The 21,497-nt window shown below is 39.6% G+C and overlaps 1 protein-coding gene across 1 annotated transcript; it reads right to left on the reverse strand.

Annotated features, from left to right (window-relative positions):
- Nucleotides 1-1,990: 1,990 nt before the first annotated feature.
- ANKRD7 (ankyrin repeat domain 7) lies at nt 1,991-18,665 on the reverse strand. The gene is given in 7 exon segments (XM_036862930.1): nt 1,991-2,044; nt 2,046-2,136; nt 2,814-2,920; nt 3,858-4,031; nt 4,192-4,306; nt 18,433-18,568; nt 18,620-18,665. Coding segments are annotated over 7 exon segments (723 nt in total).
- Nucleotides 18,666-21,497: the final 2,832 nt, after the last annotated feature.

Consider the following 21,497-nt stretch of genomic DNA (forward strand, 5'->3'; position numbering starts at 1 on the left):
TTTATGTATCTGGTAGGTTGGTTACATTTCCTTGGATAAGTGGCCTTTTTGTAGGTCTGTGCATCCCAGCAGTGCACTCTCCTCTTGTCACCAGAGCTATATGCTCTAGGGGTGCCCCTTATGTGGGCTGTATGAGTCCTTCTTTTGTGGCAGGCTGATTACTATGGGCAGTCTTGTAGGCTTTCTTGGCCCCTGGTCTGGTTCATTGCCAGGCCCTGCCCCATTGGTTGGCAGGGCCAGGTTATGAGGTGGCTGACTCTAGAACCCTGGGGGGCCCTGTGGCTAGTGCTGGCTCACTAGTGGGCAAAGTCAGGGTCCAGAAGACCCTGCTGCTATTGCCTGCCCACTGGTGGGTGAAACCAGGTCTTGGGGCTAGTGCAAGCCTACTGGGGGGCAGAGCTGGATCCTGGGGTCTGGTTGCAGGGCCCAGGAGTCCCAGAGCTGGTGTCAAATTGCTGGTGGGTGGGGCCACTTCCTGACACAGTTGGCTACAGGGTCCAGGGTGTCTTCAAGCTTGTGTTGGCCTGGTAGTAGGTGGGACCAGGGCCCAGCTGGTCACAGGGCAGGATTTGGCCTGCTGGTGGAGGGGCTGGATTTGTAGGTTGCAGTGCTGTGGTTGTCTTGTGGCTGCTCTCTGCCTGCTGGTGGGTGAGGTTGGTCCCAAGGCTAGAACCTGGTGTGTGGGGCCACGTCCCTGGGCAGGGTCTGGCCTGCTAGTGGTGGGCCAGGTCCACAGGCTACAGGGCTGCAGTTGTCTTGTGGCTGGTGTCTACCCACTAGTGGGTGGAGCTGGGTCCTAGGGTCTCTGGCTGGAGGGCCCTGGGGGTCCCAGGTCTAGTGCCTATGCACTGGAGTGTGGGCCTGGGTCCTGGGCCTTCTGGTGAGCAGGGCCCTGTCCAGGGGCAGCTGTGGGTACAGGAGGTCTTAAAGTAGCCTGTCTGCTATGGGTTGGGCTGTGTGTCTGCCCAGTTAATTGCTTGACCTGAGGCATCCAGCACTGGTGCCTACAGACTGTTGGGCCAGGACAGCACTGCGTCCTGAGGCTAATAAGCTAGAGGAATGATTCCAGAATGGTGCTTGCCAGCACCAGTGTTCATGTGATAGAACAAGCTCCCAAAATGGCTGCCCCCAGTGTCTGTGTCCCCAGGGTGAACTCTAGTTGCCTCCTGCCTCTCCTGGAGACTCTCCAAGAACAGCACCTGGTCTGACCCAGGCTCCTTTCAAATTATTGCTTCTGCCCTGGGTCCTGGAGAGTGTGAGATTTTGTGTGCATCCTTTAAGAGAGAAGTCTCTATTCCCCCCAGCCCTCTGGGACTCCTAAAAATAAGCCCTGCTGGCCTTTAAAACCAAATGCTCTGGTGGCTTGTCTTCCTGGTGCAGGACCGCCAGGCTGGGAAGCCGATGTTGGGCTTGGACCCCTCACTCCCTTGAGAGAACCTCTGCAATTGTAATTATTCTCCCACTTGGGGGTCACCCACCTGGGGGTATGGGACTTGACTATATCATGATTCTGCCCCTCCTACCCATCTTGTTGTGGTTCCTTCTTTACATCTTTAGTTGTAGAAGATCTTTTCTGGTGAATTCCAGTCTTTTTCATCAATGATTGTTTTGTAAATAGTTGTAATTTTTGTGTGCCCATGTGAGGAGGTGCACTCAGGGTCTTCCTACCCAGCCATCACTGCCAATCTCCTCTATTGCCCATATGTTTTATTAATGGTATGTCACTAGTTGCTGGAATCCCTGTTCTGGCATACTTCAAATTCCCATGCCACTGGGAATTTATTAATCTGTAGACTCAGCCTACCTGCAGTTCTTATACTGATTAGGCCCTATATTGCTGTTCTTATATTGACGGGGAAAATCAAGCATCCCTGGATCCATGGGTCCAGAGTCCTTCATGTGTTTACCCCTATTGTGTGCTTTGTACTTTGGGGTTCGTGTTTCTTTGCTTATGCTCAAATTCCACACAACTGTTAAAAGATATGCAGTATCACTTACATAGTAAAACCATTGAAAGAAGCATATTCCTCAGCTGTGAATCCATAAATATCTTGACAAGATAGATTCACTTCTTGCTGAAGGAGAAGACTGACTAAACTTGTTGGTTCATCACTGAGAGCAATCATAAGGGCTGTTCTGGAGCAAGAGATATAAATGTGTCCATTTATGAATCTTAACCATGTCTTGTACTTTTTAAAAAATGAGTCTTCTAAATTTACTGTTTAAATGTATGATCAGGAAAAGAGTTGGGGCAAGAATGTAAAATGTGGGGCAGATCTACTCAAAAAGGTGTGCTAATCACAGATCATATCATGAGGTCTAAAGATAAGAGTCTCTAGGAAGCAGCTAGCTCAGTGGTTTTCAATCCCTGCTCCTGGGAACACTAGTGTTTTCCAGGAGGTGTCTCAAAAATTCTATGGAGGGGAGTGTCTGGGACTCTGGGTACCGTATCCCCATTTAACTACAGCATCTGGGATTTAGAGATTGAGTTTCTGTGTAAGATTCTAATGTTAAAAAAAATAATAGCAATAATAACATACCAATCTGGCCCAACTGTTTGATTTTGCAGATAGAAAAATAGATCCTGGGAATCTAGGTAATTTGTCCAAAATCATATGGCCAAATCTTTTCAGTTTCAAAAATATGTCTCATATATACATATATGATATATATATAGGCTTAATTCAAACTGAGGGCAAGAGCAGCCTGGAGTATTTAAGCAATGAACACCTAGAATTTAACATATGTGTGAATGTGTATATATTCCTGTTAGATAGCTATGGTTATATGCTCTTATTTAACATTAATTATACCTTTGATTCTTATCTGAAGCATTCACATCTGCCCCACTCTTCAGAAGAAATTCTACCATTTCTGCATTATTTTCAGTAATGGCAAGTAAAAGTGGAGTATACCCATCCTGGAAAAATTATTTCAAAATGATTATTTAAAATATTGTACCAACATTACATGCCTTTTAATTAGGTTCAATTTAAAAAATAAGTGTGCTTATAAGAAACCTCTGTAGTATCTTGTAATAACCTATAATTGAACAGAATCTAAAAAAGAATATATATATGCCAGTCAAAAAATCAAAATAAAATTGTAAAAATTATAAAAATAAATAAATAATAAAATAAAATATAGTTGGCCAGTCAAAAAATAAAATTAAAGTTTCTACTTTAGGCTTAATTCAAATTGTGGGCAAGAGCAGTCTGGAGTATTTAATTAGTGAGCACCTAGAATTTAACATAAATATTGCAAACCATCAATTCACATTTCATAATGTTGTTACAGCTGAGTTTCCTAGGGTTTCATTTAAACTTCCAAGGCTGGCACTTATTTTGGCCGGTCATGCAGATAAAGTATCAGTGAACTAAAGTGTTAGGAAGCTTAAAAACATATATTAATCAGTTATCCATAAAGTTTTAATAGGTGACTTGGATTACTTTTAGTATAACAAGTGATTTTCTAATTTTACTCTATTATAACTATTCATGAGTATACAAATAAAATATAAAAGGACATAGTCTTCATGATTTTTAATCAATGTTCATTTATAGGGAAATCAAGTATTTCTCATGTGATGTACTTCTTTGAACAGTTATAATTGTTAAACCTCATGTTGCTTTGGAGGTCAAGATTATAATCTGAAATGAAATGGAGAAAGGTTTTTTTAAAAAGGAAAACCTTATCAGTATTTGATAATCTCATTCTCCTTCTCCTTCTCCCTAATTTCATTTTGTAAAATTCATGTTTTATATAACATGTGTCTCAACAGATATAAATTATCTGCAATGAATACCTTTTTTTACTGCTTTCTAAAATATAATGTATTGTTTTTAATAGAAGACTACCTTATTTTGAGCTTCAAGATTAGCTTTGTGTTCAAGCAGTTTTGCAACTAATGAGTCACTTTGATGACAGGCAGCATAATGAAGAGCAGTATTGCCATATAAATCCACCAGGTTTGGGTCTGCACCATGTTCTAGAAGAATAGTAGCACAACTCTCCTTGTCACACTGTACTGCCTGTCAGTACAAAAAGAATAGATGGGTAACCAATTTACTATTTAGGATCTGATATATTAAACTAATGTTTAATACTATGTTTTAAAATATGAAATATAACAAAGGTTAACTAGGAGAAGAACTCAAATGTAATTCAATTGAAAAGGAAAAATCAGCACACCTTAGTCAATGGAGATCTGTTTTCACCATCCCAGACATTTACTTTGCACTGTTTCTCAATTAAGAGAGATACAATATTTGAATATCCATTAGCACAGGCCAGGTGCAAAGGTGTTCTGTATCAATATAATGAAACACAAAGTTATAGATAAGTCTCACTTTGAGAAGTTATCTGCTATGCCCAAGAACATGCCAGATCATATATTATTAAGGTATTTGCTTTGTGTACTTATTTATATTTACACAAAATTTAATGAATTATAATTGCTTTTTACTGAATTAAAAGAGCTGTGCAAATGCCTGAAGATCAAATATTTAACTGGTTTCACTTCAAAGAAAATTTAACTATGCGTTAAAAAATAGGTTTTTTTCAAACACCAAAATGGAGTCTGAGCCTTGGAGAGTGATAAAATTAGACATCCAATTATATCTAGAAATGATCTCCAGAACCTAAGATACATATGCCAGCTAACAGGAGGAAAAGACATTGCCTATGTTTGCCTGTTGCATGGCATACTACACCTAGTGTGTGTGTTTCTCTTTGCTCAGCTATTAAAGTTGTCATTTGCATCTAAGAAGTGAACACAAAGGTGAAAGCCTAAGTACTCTTTAAGCTGTAGATCTCAACCTAATTTTCAGTTATTAAAATAATTTCTACTTCTCAAAGAACCATATTCTATGTAGCCCTCCAGAAACCAAGCATATAGTCATGAAGTATGACAGATACTAATGAGCTCCATTTAAACTTTGTAGCTTTTAGCCTGGACTAACCCTCAATAAACTTTTATTTATTTGTGAAGGTGATATATTTATATCCTATTTTAAGATAATTTCATAATACAAAGTCTATATACAGATAGCCCAGGTCCCAAACAAAAGATTTTAGATGCCATTTTCCCGCTTCATTTTAGGTCCTCAGAAGTACTTTATGGGTACCTAAACAGACCTGTTATTGACACTAAGAGTAGCAAAATGTAGCCGACAAGGACTTGAAAATAAGGTAACTTTCAAAGAACTAGGCTCATAAAATCCAAACATGATGATATAACTTACCATTTATGGGAGTAAACCCAAAAAATATAAAAATAATTTTGAACAATTTGGAAATACAAAAACCTGAATATAAAAAATAAATAAATTAATTATTTTTTAATTTAAAAATAAAATTATTTTAAAATAATTATAAATTAATTATTTTTAAAATTATTAAAATAATTTAATTATTTTAAAAATTAAATTAATTATTTTATTTTAAAAATAAATTTAAAAAATATTTATTAATATAAAAATAAATCAAGTTTACCTGAATATAATCTCTGGAAGGCAAGACTATAACTATAATTCAAAAAAACAGAAACCTAACCAATTATGTCATTCTGTCTGAAGAAAGAGTGTAATCAGAAAGAGGATGGTCAGCTAAGTGATAGACTGAAACCAGAAGTTATCCATGATTAACATCCTTCATGGTAAAGAAAATATGAATTTAAGGAACCCATACTTCCAAGTCATTGGAAAGGAATACTTTGTTTTTGTGTAGAACAAAAATGATTCCTCAGACATCATGATCTAGATGAAATATCCCTCAAAATGATCTACCTTGTTTTGCCACGATTCCATCCTTACCAAACAAACTTCTGATAACTAATTTGTTTTCTCAGAAATCGTGACACAGGAAAAGCACTGATTAGCCTTTTTGTTGACATCCATAATTTGGCTTAAAGGTATATTTCCTTATGTAATAGGAAGTTTCTCCAGTCTTCAACCTGAACATATGGGGCCGAAAGGCTTTAAGCTGACCTAAAATAACTCCTTGCAGTAGCATAGCAAATCCTAACAAACATTTTGATCCATCCCCTTCACCCACTGTTATATATATCTCAAAATTTTAGTCTCAAGGAATGTAGGTGGCTTTTACTCAATCTTTAGATCTAATTCTCTTTCCAACTCCAGTTTCCTTTTTTCATTAAAACAAAGAAACAAAAACCAAAAAGCAAAAACAAAACCAATTTCCCTTTCTCTGAGAGAAAGTAATTGGCATTTGAGTAATTCCCAGGAGGTGTTCCAGAAGTGGCTGCTGTGTCACTGCTGCATGCCTGCTGAATATTTCACTCTTCCAATTGAAGTCTAAACCCTATGTGACAGGGGGACCTTCAAGATGGTGAAGGAATAAGGCGGGGAGATCACCTTCCTCTCCAAAAATACATCAAAAATACATCTACATGTGGAACAACTCCTACAGAACACCTACTGAATGCTGGCAGAACACCTCAGACTTCCCAAAAGGCAAGAAACTCCCCCACGTACCTGAGTAGGGCAAAAGAGAAAAGCAAAAACAGAGACAAAAAAGTAGGGACAGAACCTGCCCCAGTGGGAGGGAGCTGTGAAGGAGGAAAAGTTTCCACACACTAGGAAGCCCCTTCACTGGTGGAGATGGGGAGTGGGTCGGGGGGAAGCTTTGGAGCCATGGAGGAGAGCACAGCAACAGGGGTGCAGAGGGCAAAGCAGAGAGATTCCCATGCAAAGGATCGGTGACGACCAACACTCAACAGCCTGAGAATATTGTCTGCTCACCCGCTAGGGCGGGTGGGGGCTGGGAGCTGAGGCTCGGGCTTCTGAGGTCAGATCCCAGGGAGAGGACTGGGGTTGGCTGCGTGAACACAGCCTGAAGGGGGCTAGTGCACCACAGCTAGCTGGGAGGGAGTCCGGGAAAAAGTCTGGACGTGCCTAAGAGGCAACAGACCATTGTTTCCTGGTGCGCGAGGAGAGGGGATTCAGAGCACGGCCTAAATGAGCTCCAGAGATGGGCATGAGCTGCGGCTACCAGCGAGGACAACAGAGATGGGCATGAGACACTAAGGCTGCTGCTGCAGCTACCAAGAAGCCTGTGTGCAAGCACAGGTCACTAGCCACACCTCACCCCCACCCCGAGAGCCTGTGCAGCCCGCCACTGCCAGGGTCCCGTGACCTAGGGACAACTTCCCCGGGAGAACACACGGGGCACCTCAGGCTGTTGCAATATCATGCTGACCTCTGCTGCCGCAGGCTCACTCTACTTTCCGTACCCCTCCTTCTTCCCGGCCTGAGCCAGAGCCCCCTAATCAGCTGCTACTTTAACACCATCCTGTCTGTGTGGGGAACAGACACCCTCAAGTGACCTACGTGCAAAAGCAGGGCCAAATCCAAAGCTGAACCCGAGGAGCTGTGCGAACAAAAAGAGAAAGGGAAATTTCTCCCAGCAGCCTCAGGAGCAGTGGATTAAATCTCCACAATCAACTTGATGTACCCTGCATCTGTGGAATACCTGAATAGACAATGAATCATCCCAAAATTGAGGCAGTGGACTTTGGGAGCAACTGTAGACTTTGAGTTTGCAATCTGCATCTAATTTGTTTCTGGTTTTATGTTTATCTTAGTTTAGTATTTAGAGCTTATTATCATTGGTAGATTTGTTTATTGATTTGGCTGCTCTCCTCCTGTTTTTATAGATATATATATTTTTTCCTTTTTCTCTTTTTGTGAGTGTGTATGTGTATGCTTCTTTGTGTGATTTTCTCTGTATAGCTTTGTTTTGCCATTTGTCCTAAGGTTCTGTCTGTCCATTTTTGTTTGTTTTTTTAGTATACTATTTAGCACTTGTTATCATTGGTGGATTTGTTTTTTGGTTTCATTGCTCTCTTCTTTCTTTCTTTCTTTTCTTTTATTACTTTCTTATTTTTTTATTTTTAATAATTTATTTTTTATTTTAGTTATTTTATTTTATTTTACTTTATTTTTTTTTTCCTTTCTTTCTTTATTTTTTCTAGCTTTTCTTCTGAGCCGTGTGGCTGACAGTGTCTTGGTGCTCCAGCCGGGTATCAGGCCTGAGCCTCTGAGTGGGAGACCTGAGTTCAGGACACTGGTCCACCAGAGACCTGGCCCCACGTAATATCAAATGGCAAAAGCTCTCCCAGAGATCTCCATCTCAACGCTAAGACCCAGCTCCACTCAACAACAAGCAGGCTACAGTGCTGGACACCCTATGCCAAACAAACAGCAAGACAGGAACACAACCCCACGCATTAGCAGAGAGGCTGCCCAAAATCATAATAAATTCACAGACACTCCAAAACACACCACTGGACGCGGTTCTGCCCACCAGAAAGGCAAGATCCAGCCTCATCCACCAGAACACAGGCACCAGTCCCCTCCACCAGGAAGCCTACACAACCCACTGAACCAACCTTACCCACTAGGGGCAGACACCAAAACCAATGGGAACTACGAACCTGCAGCCTGTGAAAAGGAGACCCCAAACACAGTAAGTTAAGCAAAATGAGAAGACAGAGAAATACGCAGCAGATGAAGGAGCAAGGTAAAAACCCACCAGACCAAACAAATGAAGAGGAAATAGGCAGTCTACCTGAAAAAGAATTCAGAATAATGATAGTAAAGATGATCCAAAATCTTGGAAATAGAATGGAGAAAATACAAGAAACATTTAACAAGGACCGAGAAGAACAAAAGAGCAAACAATGATGAACAACACAATAAATGAAACTGAAAATTCTTTAGAAGGAATCAATAGCAGAATACCTGAGGCAGAAGAACAGATAAGTGACCTGGAAGATAAAATAATGGAAATAAGTACCGCAGAGCAGAATAAAGGAAAAAGAATGAAAAGAATTGAGGACATCTCAGAGACCTCTTGGACAACATTAAACGCACCAACATATGAATTATAGGGGTCCCAGAAGAAGAAGAGAAAAAGAAAGGGACTGAGAAAATATTTGAAGAGATTATAGTTGAAAACTTCCCTAACATGGGAAAGGAAATAGTCAATCAAGTCCAGGAAGCACAGAGAGCCCCATACAGATAAATCCAAGGAGAAACACGCCAAGACACGTATTACTCAAACTATCAAAAATTAAATACAAAGAAAAAATATTAAAAGCAGCAAGGGAAAAGCAACAAATAACATACAACGGAATCCCCATAAGGTTAACAGCTGATCTTTCAGCAGAAACTCTGCAAGCCAGAAGACAGTGGCAGGACATACTTAAAGTGATGAAAGGGGAAAAACTACAACCAAGATTACTCGACCCAGCAAGGATCACATTCAGATTCGAGGGAGAAATTAAAACCTTTACAGACAAGCAAAAGCTAACAGAATTCAGCACCACCAAACCAGCTTTACAACAAGTGTTAAAGGAACTTCTCTAGGCAGGAAACACAAGAGAAGGAAAAGACTTACAATAACAAACCCAAAACAATTAAGAAAATGGTAATAGGAACATACATATCGATAACTACCTTAAATGTAAATGGATTAGATGCTCCCGCCAAAAGGCAAAGACTGGCTGAATGGATACAAAAACAAGACCCATATATATGCTGTCTACAAGAGACCCACTTCAGACCTAGGGACACGTATAGACTGAAAGTGAGGGGATGGAAAAAGATATTCCATGCAAATGGAAATCAAAAGAAAGGTGGAGTAGCAATTCTCATATCAGACAAAATAGACTTTAAAATAAAGACTATTACAAGAGACAAAGAAGGACACTACATAATGCTCAAGGGATCAATCCAAGAAGAAGATATAACAATTGTAAATATGTATGCAACCAATATAGGGGCACCTCAATACATAAGGCAAATGGTAACAGCCATAAAAGGGGAAATCGACAGTAACACAGTCATACTAGGGGACTTTAACACTCCACTTTCACCAATGGACAGAGCATCCAAAATGAAAATAAATAAGGAAACACAGCTTTCAATGACACATTAAGGAAAAGGGACATAATTGATATTTATAGGACATTCCATCCAAAAACAACAGAATACACTTTCTTCTGAAGTGCTCATGGAATATTTTCCAGGATAGATCATATCTTGGGTCACAAATCAAGCCGTGGTAAATTTAAGAAAATTGAAATCATATCAAGTATCTTTTCTGACCACAACGCTATGAGACTAGATATGAATTACAGGAAACAACTGTAAAAAATACAAACACATGGAGGCTAAACACTGTGCAAGTAAATAACCAAGAGATCACTGAAGAAATCAAAGGGGAAATCAAAAAATACCTAGAAACAAATGACAATGAAAATACGACAACCCAAAACCTATGGGATGCACCAAAAGCAGTTCTAAGAGGGAAGATTATAGCAATACAATCCTACCTTAAGAAACAAGAAACATCTCAAATACACAAACTAACCTTACACCTAAAGCAATTAGAGAAAGAAGAACTAAAAAACCCCAAAGTTAGCAGAAGGAAAAAGATCATAAAGATCAGATCAGAAATAAATTAAAAAGAAATGAAGGAAACGATAGCAAAGATCAATGAAACTAAAAGCTGGTTCTTTGAGAAGATAAACAAAATTGATAAACCAGTAGCCAGACTCATCAAGAAAAAAAGGGAGAAGACTCAAATCAATAGAATTAGAAATGAAAAAGGAGAAGTAACAACTGACGCTGCAGAAATACAAAGGATCATGAGAGATTCCTACAAGCAACTTCAGGCCAATAAAATGGACAACCTGGAAGAAATGGACAAATTCATAGAAAGCCCAACCTTCTGAGACTGAACCAGGAAGAAAGAGAAAATATAAACAGATCTATGACAAGCACTGAAATTGAAACTGTGATTAAAAATCTTCGAACAAACAAAAGCCCAGGACCAGATGGCTTCACAGGTGAATTCTATCAAACATTTAGAGAAGAGCTAACACCTATCCTTCTCATATTCTTCGAAAATATAGCAGAGGGAGGAACACTTCCAAACTCATTCTACGAGACCACCATCACCCTGATACCAAAACCAGACAAAGATGTCACAAAGAAAGAAAACTACAGGCCAGTATCACTGATGAACATAGATGCAAAATCCTCAACAAAGTACTAGCAAACAGAATCCAACAGCACATTAAAAGGATCATACACCATGATCAAGTGGGGTTGATCCCAGGAATGCAAGGATTCTTCAATATATGCAGATCAATCAATGTGATACACCATATTAACAAACTGAAGGAGAAAAACCATATGATCATCTCAATAGATGCAGAAAAAGCTTTTAACAAAATTCAACACCCATTTATGATAAAACTCTCCAGAAAGTAGGCATAGAGGGAACTTACCTTAACATAATAAAGGCCATATATGACAAACCCAGAGCCAACATCATTCTCAATAGTGAAAAAATGAAACCATTTCCACTAAGATCAGGAACAAGACAAGGTTGCCCACTCTCCCCACTATTATTCAACATAGTTGTGGAAGTCCTAGCCACAGCAATCAGAGAAGAAAAAGAAATAAAAGGGATCCAAATGGGAAAAGAAGTAATACTGTCACTGTTTGCAGATGACATGATACTATACATAGTGAATCCTAATGATGCTACCAGAAAACTGCTAGAAGTAACCAATGAATTTGGTAAAGGAGCAGGATACAAAATTAATGCACAGAAATCTCTTGCATTCCTATAAACTAATGGTGAAAAATCTGAAAGAGAAATTAAGGAAACACTCCCATTTACCTTTGCAACAAAAAGAATAAAATACCTAGGAATAAACCTACCAAAGGAAACAAAAGACCTGTATGCAGAAAACTATAAGACACTGATGAAAGAAATTAAAGATGATACACACAGATGGAGAGATATACCATGTTCTTGGATTGGAAGAATCAACATTGTGAAAATGACTATACTACTCAAAGCAATCTACTGCTTCAATGCAATCCCTATCAAACTACCAATGGCATTTTTCACAGAACTAGAAGAAAAAATTTCACAATTTGTATGGAAACACAAAAGACCCCGAATAGCCAAAGAAATCTTGAGGAAAAAAATGGAGCTGGAGGAATCAGCCTCCTGGACTTCAGACTATACTACAAAGCTACAGTAATCAAAACAGTATGATACTGGCACAAAAACAGAAATATAGATCAATGGAACAGGATAGAAAGCCCAGAGATAAACCCACACACATATGGTCACCTTATCTTTGATAAAGGAGGCAAAAATATACAATGGAGAAAAGACAGCCTCTTCAATAAGTGGTGCTGCAAAAACTGGACAGCTACATGTAAAAGAATGAAATTGGAACACTCCCTAACACCATACACAAAAATAAACTCAAAATGGATTAAAGACCTAAATGTAAGACCAGACACTATCAAACTCTTAGAGGAAAACATAGGCAGAACACTCTATGACCTCAATCACAGCAAGATCCTTTTGGACCCACCTCCTAGAGAAATGGAAATAAAAACATAAATAAACAAATGGGACCTAATGAAACTTCAAAGCTTTTGCACAGCAAAGGAAACCATAAACAAGACACAAAAAGACAACCCTCAGAGTGGGAGAAAATATTTGCAAATGAAGCAACTGACAAAGGATTAATCTCCAAAATATACAAGCAGCTCATGCAGCTCAATGTCAAAAAAACAACCAACCCAATCCAAAAATGGGCAGAAGACCTAAATCGACATTTCTCCAAAGAAGATATACAGATTGCCAACAAACACATGAAATGATGCTCAACATCACTAATCATTAGAGAAATGCAAATCAAAACTACAATGAGGTATCACCTCACACCAGTCAGAATGGCCATCATCAAAAAATCTACAAACAGTAAATGCTGGAGAGGGTGTGGAGAAAAGGGAACCCTCTTGCACTGTTGGAGGGAATGTAAATTGATACAGCCACTATGGAGAACAGTGTGGAGGTTCCTTAAAAAACTAAAAATAGAACTACCATACGACCCAGCAATTCCACTACTGGGCATATACCCTGAGAAAACCAAAATTCAAATAGAGTCATGTACCACAATGTTCATTGCAGCTCTATTTACAATAGCCAGGATATGGAAGCAACCCAAGTGTCCACTGACAGATGAATGGATAAAGAAGATGTGGCACATATATACAATGGAATATTACTCACCCATAAAAAGAAACGAAATTGAATTTTTTGTAGTGAGGTGGATGGACCTAGAGACTGTCATACAGAGTGAAGTAAGTCACAAAGAGAAAAACAAATACCGTATGCTAACACATATATATGGAATCTAAAAAAAAAAAAAGGTCATGAAGAACCTAGGGGCAAGACGGGAATAAAGACGCAGACCTACTAGAGAATGGACTTGAGGATACAGGGAGGGGGGAAGGTAAGCTGGGACAAAGTGAGACAGTGGCATGGACATATATACACTACCAAATGTAAAATAGATAGCTAGTGGGAAGCAGCCACATAGCACAGGGAGATGAGCTCGGTGCTTTGTGACCACTTAGAGGGGTGGGATAGGGAGGGTGGGAGGGAGAGAGATGCAAGAGGGAAGAGATATGGGGACATATGTATATGTTTAACTGATTCACTTTGCTATAAAGCAGAAACTAACACACCATTTTAAAGCAATTATACTCCAATAAAGATGTTAAAATAAATAAATAAATAAATAAATAAAGCCTATGTGACAATTAAACTTTTATGAAATCTCAGAGCCCATCTGTATCCCCAAGGAACATAGGAAATCACACACAAATTCAATAAAATAAAATATCTACGGAAGCTTCAGCTTTTTAAGGAAGTATTGAGCAATTATAGTCCTGTGGTATTTTACACAAAATCTGAAAACAAGACTAATCTATCTTGAGTAGACATGAAACATTACCAAAGTTACAATATCACTCAACCTTCAAGATGGTCTTATAAAGATTTTTACTCAGAATACTTGGCATCCTTTTAAATGAGTCACCCTGGTTTAAAAACACAAAATGTCTTAAGAATATACAGATTGCCTCCATTCCAAGTTTTAGATTTAACTGTTCTTAATTCCACAGAATTAAGAATATGGAATATTGGAATATGCAGCAAACGATGTCCTTGTTATGACCCTTTACCAAATGTGTACACATATAATGTAAGTGCTTCAACGTCAATGTTTTTTCACCTAATGTCAAAAACAAAAACCATTCTATTTTTTGAAACAGTTGAATGCAAAACGTATATTTACAGAAATCTTAGAGAAACACTTTAAAACCAAGTATAGTATTCCATTTCTCAAAATTCCACAACTTTTATTAATGTATCACATTACCATGTGAAGACTTTATACTCTAAGAGTAAATACTTACAATTTTAAACTTTTTAAAGTTAAAACGTTAAAAAGTTTAAACTTTTAACTCTTTTTAACTCATAGTACTTATAAGAAATCTAAATCCCTGTGAGGCCTAGTGCTGCTTTCTATAGTTTCAGGCAAGCTGGTGTCCTACTGTTTCATTCAAGTTCTGTTTTCTCCCAGTCTCTCACTCTCTTATATACCAGTGAAACTATTGTCAGCAGAGGTTGTGGACGGGTGAAGGATTGTCAGATCCCAGAAATCTCTAACTGAACTTTAGCAAAAGGCATGACTCAGATGGGTGTGAAGAGTCACTACTCTGGAAGCTGAAATGAGAGGTGTTATCGGCTACACATGGTGCAGGACCAGAACATAGCTGCAGTTTTGAATTACATCTCATCGTGAGAATACCCCTCTGATCAACAGACTTGGGCTCTTGATAACTTAGAATTCAAGGTGAGTGGAGAAGTAACCAAGGAAACTACCTCATACTAGATCATTACATTATTTTCACTGTAGGCCGGGCACTCTAGATCTAATCTGGGTTTGAGTAGTATGACTGAAAGTGTTCATTTGGAATTGAGCCTTCACCTACAAGGCAACCTACAGATCTGAGGGACTTTTTAAATAAAAACCATAAAAGTAATTTAATTTTATAGCTAGGAGAGATATTAGACATCTTCAATTCACTTTCAAACTCATTGGGCACAGAACTCAAAATGAAAACATAAATATTAGCTAAATAAGCAAAGCACATTAACAGGGAGCTCCTCTGGTTTAATAAGAAATAGTCTTCAATGGGGCTTTGCAGATCTTGGTTTAAAAAACATCTATCTAGTAATAGTTCTGATTTGACAAGATGAGGAGATTTAGGGTCAAGGTCATACAAATGCAAGTAAGGCCTCAAATTCAGATTTTTATTCCAAAAACAATGTTATTCCTACTGGGCCACTATGGCCTTCAGAACAACCTGCTCATTAACTGTCATGGTGTTTCTCCCATTCTCTCCTAACCAGAAATTTTCACTTTTATTATCATTATTTTTACTAGAAAACATATTTAGAATATTATTTCCATAAGGCCATTATTTATATGTACATATATTTACATGAGGCATCAGGGACCCTTGCACAGTGCTTCTAAAATGAGTTTATGCAGCCCTCAATAAAACACTATAATTCACCTTTTAAAAAATTCAAAGCAGAAGTCTCCCATAACCATTCTCACTCTACCTACTTCCTCTGCCCAAATCTCATCTCCTCTTCAGAAATAGTGTTTTAAGTTTAGTACGTATCCTTTCAGATTTTATCCAATTCTCAGTCTTTCTACACACACACACACACACAAATATTCAAATAGAATATAGAGTTTGAGACTTTTTTTATTCAGCCTTATTGAGGTATAATATACAAAAAATGTAAGTGTACAGCTTTATGAGTTTTTTCCAATATATAGTCATATAACTGCCACCATAAACATAATAAAGAACATTTCTATCACTCTAAAAAGTTCCCTCATATCCCTTTACAATCAATCCCCCTCCTCCAGTCCCCATATGAAACACCGGGTAGCTACTAATTTGCTTTCTTTGGCTATAATTTTGCCTTTCTAGAATTTCATATAAAAGGAGTCATTTGATATATAGTCTTTTGTATCTGGTTTCTTTGACTTAGCAGGACACTTTCGAGATTCATCCATGTTGCTGCATGTATCAGTAATTTCATTTCTTTTATTAATAAGAGATATTTTATTACTGAATAATATCTTTAAATTATCATATTTATCTATGTATGTATATATATATATATATGTATTCATTCATCAAAAAATATTAATTCAGCACTTACTATGGCTAAGCAAGGTTCTAGGTGATGAAGATACAGCAGCAAACAAAACAAAAATACCTGACCTTATGGATCATACATGGCTAGTGGAAGAGGTCAATGAAAAAACTTAAAATACAAGGTACAACAGACAGTATTAAGTGCTAAAGAGAAAAATCAGGCAAGGAAGAGGAACAGAAAATGTCAGCATGGAGAGGGGGTACAATTGTTGGAAGAGTAGCCAGGGAAGCTCTCACTGATAAGATGACAAACACCTGAAGGAAGTGAGACCGAGCCATGTGGTCTGTGATATCTGGGTGGGGAAGCACTCCAGGCAAAGGACCCAGCAAGTCCAAAGGCCCTAACTGCATGTCTGGCATTTCTGTGGACACTAAAAAGGCCAGGGTAACTGGAGATGAATGAAAGGGAGAGTTGTAGAAACTAAGATCAGAGAGATAACAGGGAGGGGGTGAAGGTTGTGTAGGGTTGTATGAGCCTTTGGAAGGACTTTGGCTTTTACCCCTAATGAGATGGAAAGCCAGTGGATGTTGTTAGGACAAGGAAGGACATCACTTGACATACATTTTAGAGGATCATTCTGGCTAATGTGTGGAGAATAAATTGGAAAGGTTAAAAGACAGAAAACTACCTGGGAAGCCACTGCAGTAATTCTCATTAAGATATGATGGTGGCTTTGACTAGAGTGGTACCTTTGAAGGTGGCAAGAAATGGCTGGATTTTAAACATGTTTTGAAGGTAGAACCAAAAAGATTTGCTGTTGAATGAGATGAAGGATGTGAAAGAATGAGAGTAGTCAAGAATGACTCTAGGGGTTCTGGCCTAAACAACTGAAAGAAAGGATTTGGCATTTATAGAAAGAGAAGAGCAGGTCGGAGGAGGAATAACAGGAGCGCAGTATGCGGATGTTTGAGATTCCTAAGCAGTGACGGGGTGGAGCTAGTGGCTCTCACAAGCCCATTGTTAAATTTTCAGGAATTATTCGAGCCACTTGACATCACATTGGTAGGTGGAAATCAGGGATTCTCTTCCCTTCTACCCACCCCCACTCAAGAGCCTGTTATATAACATTTACCAGCACACCACAGCCTGTTAGATATACAAGTGATAGTGTAGGCATTTGTATATATATGAGTCTAGAGTTCAGGGGAGAGTTCTAGCTGGAGATTAAAAGTTGGAAGGCATTGGAATACAGTTACAGACGATCTCTCTTCATCAGGCAGGTGAGGATTAAGAGAGAGACAGAGAGAGAATTATTTCGAGGTCTGAGCCCTCAAATATTTACCAATCAGGAAGATGAAGAGAAACCAGCAAAGGAGTCTGAAAAGAACTGTCCACAGAAGTAGAAGAAATGCCAAGTGAACCAAGTGTTCTAAAAGACAAGACAATATTTCAAATACTACTGATAGGAAAGTAAGAGACTTGGCTGAGATGCCTGCCAGGTACAGCTGAGAATTGACCACTGAATAAAGTCATGTTGAGGTTATTGATGACCTTGTAAAGAAATTCAGAGGACTGGTGTAGGATAAAAGTCAGATAAATTATTGAATAGATAACTCTGATTTTATTAAAAGAGGAGGTAAAACTATGAGCAAGTTGACACAGATCCTCTAACCATAGTTTCCAGTTGCCCTATTACAATGAAAGATGACGCTTTATATACCCTATGACCTGAAAACTCCCCACAAGATTTTAAGGTAGGCACATATAGTACATATTTTCTGTTATTAATGCCAAATACATAACCTCTTCATTTCTTAACATATAAAATTAATTTTGTTTTTGCAGTAAGTGGTTGTTGATAAGCTTTTTGAAGATCCTCTACAACTGAAAAAAATTTTTCATAGGAGATCCACATTAAAAAGTTAATTGTTTCGCTCTTTCAAAGTCTTAAAATCGTAATCACTGTTCTGGGAAGTTGCCTCTACTCTTTTCCTATTAGTACATTAGGAATATGGGAAACCTTAGTGGCTGGGGACAGTATATACCAAAGGAGAAAAACCACAGCATGGGGAAAGGGTGAAGTGCCCAGTGGAGATTAAAGCAGTGGGAGGAGTGGAGGGAATTGGGAAGGACACAAATGCCCTCAGATATCCAGGTGAACATTTCTAAAACTAAGAAGCTGAAAGTTGGGGGTATGACCCTCTGCCAGTGGTTGCCAGACCTCTCCACTATGGGAAACTCAGAGTGACAACCAGTGGGGTAGTCCAGACAAGTCCTGTTTCTGGTTAGAGGACCCAGTGGCCCCAGCTTCCCCTCCATGCTGCCCTTCATCACTATGGTCACCTGTGTTCTCTGTCCCGCATGTTCACATCATGTTTCTTGAGCTGAAGATACTCCTTCACCTTCTCTAAATCCCCGACCGAGGCAGCTTTGTGAAGTTTCTTTAAATCCTTATCTCTAAGGTTGTAGCCTGGCTGGGCTGGAGGACCGATACTGGCTGGCCCGCCTATGGGCAGGTGTGAGCAAGAACTGTGGGGCTCATCCTTCCTTCTCCATAATGTGAAAAGCTTCTTCATGGCGGCACGGGAGGCAGTCCTTCAGTCGCACCAGGATGTCCCTGGAGCTCTTAACTGCCCCACCTGCCTCGCCACCTTAGCCTTCCGGCTCGCGGGCCCCTCTGGCCAGGTAGGTCCGCCCCGCAGTGCTGGAGTCAAAGCCGGCTAGAGACCGGAAGTGGGCCAAAGATCAGAACCTGTGTGGGCGGCTTTTCCCAGTTGCCTAGCAATGCCCAGGGCCTCTGGCACCCGAGGTTGGGACCCAGCCCCCGGGTTGCCCAGATCCAGATTCTTCACTCAAGATCTTAGATTAACTGTTAACACTCTCAGTCTTCCTATTAGATCCAGCATCTTTGGGTAGAAATCTATCAGCTTTCTTACAAATACCCCTTTCCCTTCAAGGATAGACCTAGTAGCTTGAACTCTTGCAAACCAAGATTTACCTTACTCCTGGTGGAGATGAACCTCCTCCAGTGATCTTGCCTCCAGCCTACTCCCTGCCTCCCACTAACATGGTTCAGAAGGCGCAACTCGCTTTTAACAATAACTGAGATCCCTTCATAATCTCAATTTCAAACATACTTTTTTTTTTAAAAAAAAGCTGCACCTTGCAAGGGCCTTTGAGGAAATCTTTTTTTTTTTAAATCATTCACTTTATTTATTTATTTATTTTTAATTTATTTATGGCTGTATTGGGTCTTTGTTTCTGTGCGAGGGCCTTCTCTAGCTGCGGCAAGCGGGGGCCACTCTTCATCGCGGTGCGCGGGCCTCTCACTGTTGCGGCCTCTCTTGTTGCGGAGCACAGGCTCCAGACACGCAGGCTCAGTAGTTGTGGCTCACGGGCCTAGTCGCTCCGCGGAATGTGGGATCCTCCCAGACCAGGGCTCGAACCCGTGTCCCCTGCATTGGCAGGCGGATTCTCAACCACTGCGCCACCAGGGAAGCCCTCAAACATACTTTTGAATACCATCTCTCATATTTTAGCTCACTCTCTCATCACAAAAATCCAAAAATCCTTCTAACTCATTGCACCTACAGTCCATTAATTCTGCCACATTTCACTGACCTTGACCACCCCACTCTGTGTTCTCACTTCCCTACTTAAGTAGGTTAAATTCCACGGTTAATCATTATCACTCTCATGTATATACCTTCAGCATGTTTGCCCCCATTCCTCTTCTTACTTGTCTACCTAAACCACAGAGCTGGTTAAATCTAAAACTCCCATCTAAACATGTCTGCCCTGAGCCACTGGTTCTGACTAAAGGAAAAAACAAATCCATGCTGTCTTTTCTCACTTTCAGTTCATGAAAACCCACCTGAAATGGATTGGTATGCTTCCCAGCAATCCTTAGATACTTGCCTGATCCATTCACACTCATACTTTCCTTGAACACTTCATATATTCTCTCTCTTCAAACTCATTCTTAGCTGATGACCTGGCTTCCTGATCCACTGAGAAAAGTGAGTTAATCAGAAGAGAAATCCTGCAGGCTACCAGGACATCTACCCACCTACCGACACCTTGCCAAAAAATATTTTACCTTCTCTCTTGTTCATGTTGATATCCATGTTTCTAGCAAAGGCCAGGACTTTGCTTACATACTAGAAGCCCATCCTCTGTATTGCTTCAGCAACCCCCCTCCCCTGCTTTCTCATGTGTCTTTAAGGTTCCCCTCTCTGATGACATTCTTATTAACATAAATACATGCTAGTGTTTGTCCATCCTAAAACAAACAAACTGACCCGCCTCCCCCTGCAACCATTGCCTCATTTCTCTCCTTTACAGCAAAAAGACTTAGAATTGTCTATAATCTTGTAATCTCTGTCTACATTCTTCTTCTGTTCTCACTTAAGTTCCCATCATTACCCTGTTTTCCCATTTCTCTCAATCCACACTGCTTTAAGTATGATTGACCATGATCTCCAATTGCCATTTCTCAGTTTTCACGTTAATCATGTTAATCTATTGCTTGCTCCTTGAAACACTTTCTTCACTTGGCTTCCAAGACATCACGCTTCCCTGGTTTCATTCCTTCCCTCCTAACCATTCCTCTTCAGTCTATTTCACTAACTCCTCTTTATCTCCAGTAACGGAGAGCCCCAGGATCAGTCCATCATTAGCTTAATTTTCCCCCAAATCCTTGGAGTCATCCTTGAATCTTATCTTTTACACCTACATTTAAACTGCCAGCAAATTCTGTCAATTCTAACTACAGAATATATCCAGAATCCATTTGATTTCTTCCCCTAACCATATTCCCTTCTGGGTGATCTCATTCAGTCCCATGACTTTAATACCATCTATGCAATGTCAACTCCAAATCTGGAAGTTCCAGTCTGGTTCCCTCCCCTGAACTCCGGACTGGTATACCCAGTTGTCTATAGGCTCTATAGGCATCTCGTGCTTAACATGTCTCAGCTGACCTCCTGACATTCCAATCTGTCACTGTCCTTCTTACTTAAGGGCAGGTAACTCCATTCTTCATGTTGCTCAGGTCAAAAGTTTTAGTGTCATCCTTGACTTCCTTCTTTTTCAAAGGCCACATCTAATCAGTTAGCAAAACCTGCATGCAGTACTTCCAAATACATACAGAATTTGACCACTGATATCACTGTAGTCCAGGCCAACATCATCTCTCTCATTTGCATTACTTGACCAAGAAAAATTAGCTGTGTTAGAGCTGGGACAAGAACTGATAAGCTTCAGGACTTCAGGACTCCTCCTGTCATATCACACTACCTCTGGTTAATTTTATGAGCTCATGAAGCACCACCTTCAATTCATGATGACCTGAGAATAATTTTTCACTTATATGCTAATATAAAGCTAGTACAGCTCAGAAATTTGAA

Source organism: Balaenoptera musculus, chromosome 9 (assembly GCF_009873245.2).
Source record: "Balaenoptera musculus isolate JJ_BM4_2016_0621 chromosome 9, mBalMus1.pri.v3, whole genome shotgun sequence".
NCBI lineage: Eukaryota > Metazoa > Chordata > Mammalia > Artiodactyla > Balaenopteridae > Balaenoptera > Balaenoptera musculus.